At 41.9% G+C, this 2809-nt stretch overlaps 2 protein-coding genes across 2 annotated transcripts; both read right to left on the bottom strand.

The window, feature by feature from the left end:
- Window positions 1-180: 180 nt before the first annotated feature.
- PHALS_12451 (uncharacterized protein) lies at window positions 181-870 on the bottom strand (the record flags this gene model as incomplete). The annotated part of the gene is made up of 1 exon (XM_024728001.1): window positions 181-870. One exon carries the CDS (start codon window positions 868-870, stop codon window positions 181-183), a length of 690 nt encoding a protein of 229 aa, XP_024578522.1.
- A 209-nt stretch (window positions 871-1079) lies between these two features.
- Window positions 1080-1818, bottom strand: PHALS_12450 (uncharacterized protein; the record flags this gene model as incomplete). The annotated part of the gene is made up of 2 exons (XM_024728000.1): window positions 1080-1630; window positions 1695-1818. 2 exons carry the CDS (start codon window positions 1816-1818, stop codon window positions 1080-1082), a joined length of 675 nt encoding a protein of 224 aa, XP_024578521.1.
- Window positions 1819-2809: the final 991 nt, after the last annotated feature.

Genomic DNA, 2809 nt, shown 5'->3' with positions numbered 1-2809 from the left:
AGAGGCGTTTGATCCCGATATTGGGCGTATCCACGAGCCCCGAAATCAACCTTGCGCATCTTTCCCGTATCAAGGCGTATCCATACTCGATACTTCTTGGAACTCAATGGACTTGGCTCACAAAGCTCGATCCTCAAGATTCTATATTAGCCTAACGATCTTTTAATCTGTCTATCTCACTCAAGAGGTATTAATCATTTTCATGTTATAAGCCGATATCCGACTATAATCAACGTTGAGCTGTTGCTTAGCTGGTTTAAGGCTTGGGTCTTCTCCCCCTTCGATATGATCTCTGTAATAGATCGATATCAAATCAGCTAGCTGGGCTGAAACCAAATCCTGAGCTATGAGATCGATTTCTTGTCCAGGCTTGTTTTCCGACTCGATCCAGTCATATAGCTTGCCCTCACAGCTATCGTAGAACCGCTTTACACGGTAAATTGGACAAGATTGGGTATTCCTCTTCAGTCTTCGATCACTTGTCATCGCTAAGGCGCTACAACCGATGTATCCGCCAAACAGGGCGCTCACGTTATAGCTTATAGGACAAAGCGCTGATTCAGTAGTACCGCCGTCTGTTCTTAATCTATGGACAGTGGTTCCTCCTGCTCCGAACGTATATGATATTGCGGTCGAAACGTGTAGAGGTACGAAAGGGTTTGTTGTACCAATGCCAACGTACTTGCTTGCGTTTATGTACAGAGCAGATGAGTTTTCAACCATGATACCGAATGGATGATTCGTTGCAGTCCCAAAAAGAGCGCCTGCGCCATTGTTAGCAATCTGCAACTGTATCCTCGCAGGTGTCGATGCGTTGTCTCGCCACTCCTGAGCTACACTATACATCGTGCTCCCGCCATCTGCCCACATTGATGTAGAGCTTTTAATAGCAATCGGGCCATTGAATGAATATTGACTATTTGATATCATTGTCGAATCGTTGAAAACAATTCTACTGAGTTATGGACTTGTTGAATTTTTAAAAATTATTATGCCACTGAAATCTCTTGCATCCATGCGCGTTGTTAGAATCATCGTCGAATCATTCGTTCCTAAAACACAGTTTGATTGACTATTGCTTAACCCTCCTGGAATAGAGCGGATACCAAAAGAAGTCGTCTGTCCAACCCCAGATTGGTTGTAATAGCAATCGATTTGAAAATTTTTAACGGAGGTTTTCCAAATATTTTCTCCTGTGTAGTTGATATCACCAGAGGACTAAATCCGTTATCGATCCGAAGAGGATATGAATTTGCAGAGCCGTCCACGTAGATCCGCGACCTTTCGGCGAACGGCAAAGCATTTGATGCTCCCAAATCATAGCTCCATGCCATTTGGTTGCAATTGGCCGAGTCGGATGCCCAAATAGTAGACGCCTGGATAACTCCATATGAGGCCGAGACTTCTCCTGTAAAAAATGTACTTAGGTCGTACGATACACCGTTCTGTCGATACTCCCGAGCATCAATGTAGCTTGAAGTGCCAGTTAGCGTTATTGATCGCGATGATTCACTAAATGATAGATTTCCACTAATTGTAAGGCCACTTAGAGTGCCGAGGGACGTTATATTGGGTTGAGATCCGGTTTGTAGCGAACCAGTTAGGTTCGTAGCACTTAGCGATGTTATGCCTGAAATATTACCCGAAGCTCCGAGAACAAGAGCAGATCCTAAAGATACCGTTCCGGTACCTACTAAGATATAGAGTATTTGCGTACTCAAGTGTTAGATAGCCACTTGAATCTAATGATAGATAGAATGTAGGATCATAGATGGATGATTGAAAACTTGGCTTTGGATATGAAAAGCCGAAACTCATTTTGTTTAATTCTATATAGATCAAACGATTTTAGTCATGAGCAAATAATCCTGACTTCGGCGCCTCCTTGCCGAAAAAGTTCAAATCAGCATCGGTGAAAGATATATATCAAAGCTTTGTTTAGAATGATTGTGCTGGGGCCTTCGTTTTTAGGAAAGAACAACCTCTGAATGTTTATTCTCAAGCATTCACCTCACGTCTTTGCTCATTTAACGATCATTGCCCGGAACCCACACCAAGAGCTATATGAATATTTGCGCGATAAGCTTGATGGATTCATCACATTTGCGGACCCTGATTCACCCCCAAGCGTTGATCAAGTCCACCGGACACCTATGAGCTCTAATAAACCTGAGCTTGTGATCATAGACAATTACAGCAATGATAAGCTACTTCAAAAGAATCTCATCTTACATTACTATATTCGGTGTCGTCACTTTAAAATAAGCACCATTTTCCTTAGCCATAGCTACTTTGCCACTGATAAGATGATTAGATCGATAGCGGAGTATGTAGCCATTCTAAAAGCTAATTCAAAACGCGATTTGGTAATGGTTGTCAAGGATTTCAATATTAGAGGAGTTGATGAACGTAGCATAGTCAATCACTAAAATAAGGCAACTGAGAGGAAAGGGCAGATGTTGCTTGTTGATTCGGTAAAAGGACAACTTCGATACAACTTTGATCGACCGATAGATATTGAGCAATAAGTTTAGAATTTTTTGTCTCGATGATATCTTTGAGTCAAATGAGATCGCAAAGCCGCTACCGAAGAAAGGTTCATATCTGGTTCTACTTAGACCACCTAATCTTGATGTAGGACACTGGCAGGCTGTTCATGATGGTGAATTTCTTGATTTAATGGGAGAAGCGGCACCTAAGAAGTATGGAATAGGGCGATATAATACCAAACAATATCAAGGAAGTAAGAATTCATTTTGATGGCTATGTTATGTGTCGAATCTATGTAACTTGCGGATACTTCTGTAGT

The sequence above is a fragment of the Plasmopara halstedii genome (genome assembly GCF_900000015.1).
Source record: "Plasmopara halstedii genome assembly, contig: Scaffold_614, whole genome shotgun sequence".
In the NCBI taxonomy this organism is placed as follows: domain Eukaryota; phylum Oomycota; class Peronosporomycetes; order Peronosporales; family Peronosporaceae; genus Plasmopara; species Plasmopara halstedii.
The sequence above is the reverse complement of the archived record's forward strand: the minus strand, read 5'-3'. Positions and strand labels throughout refer to the sequence as shown.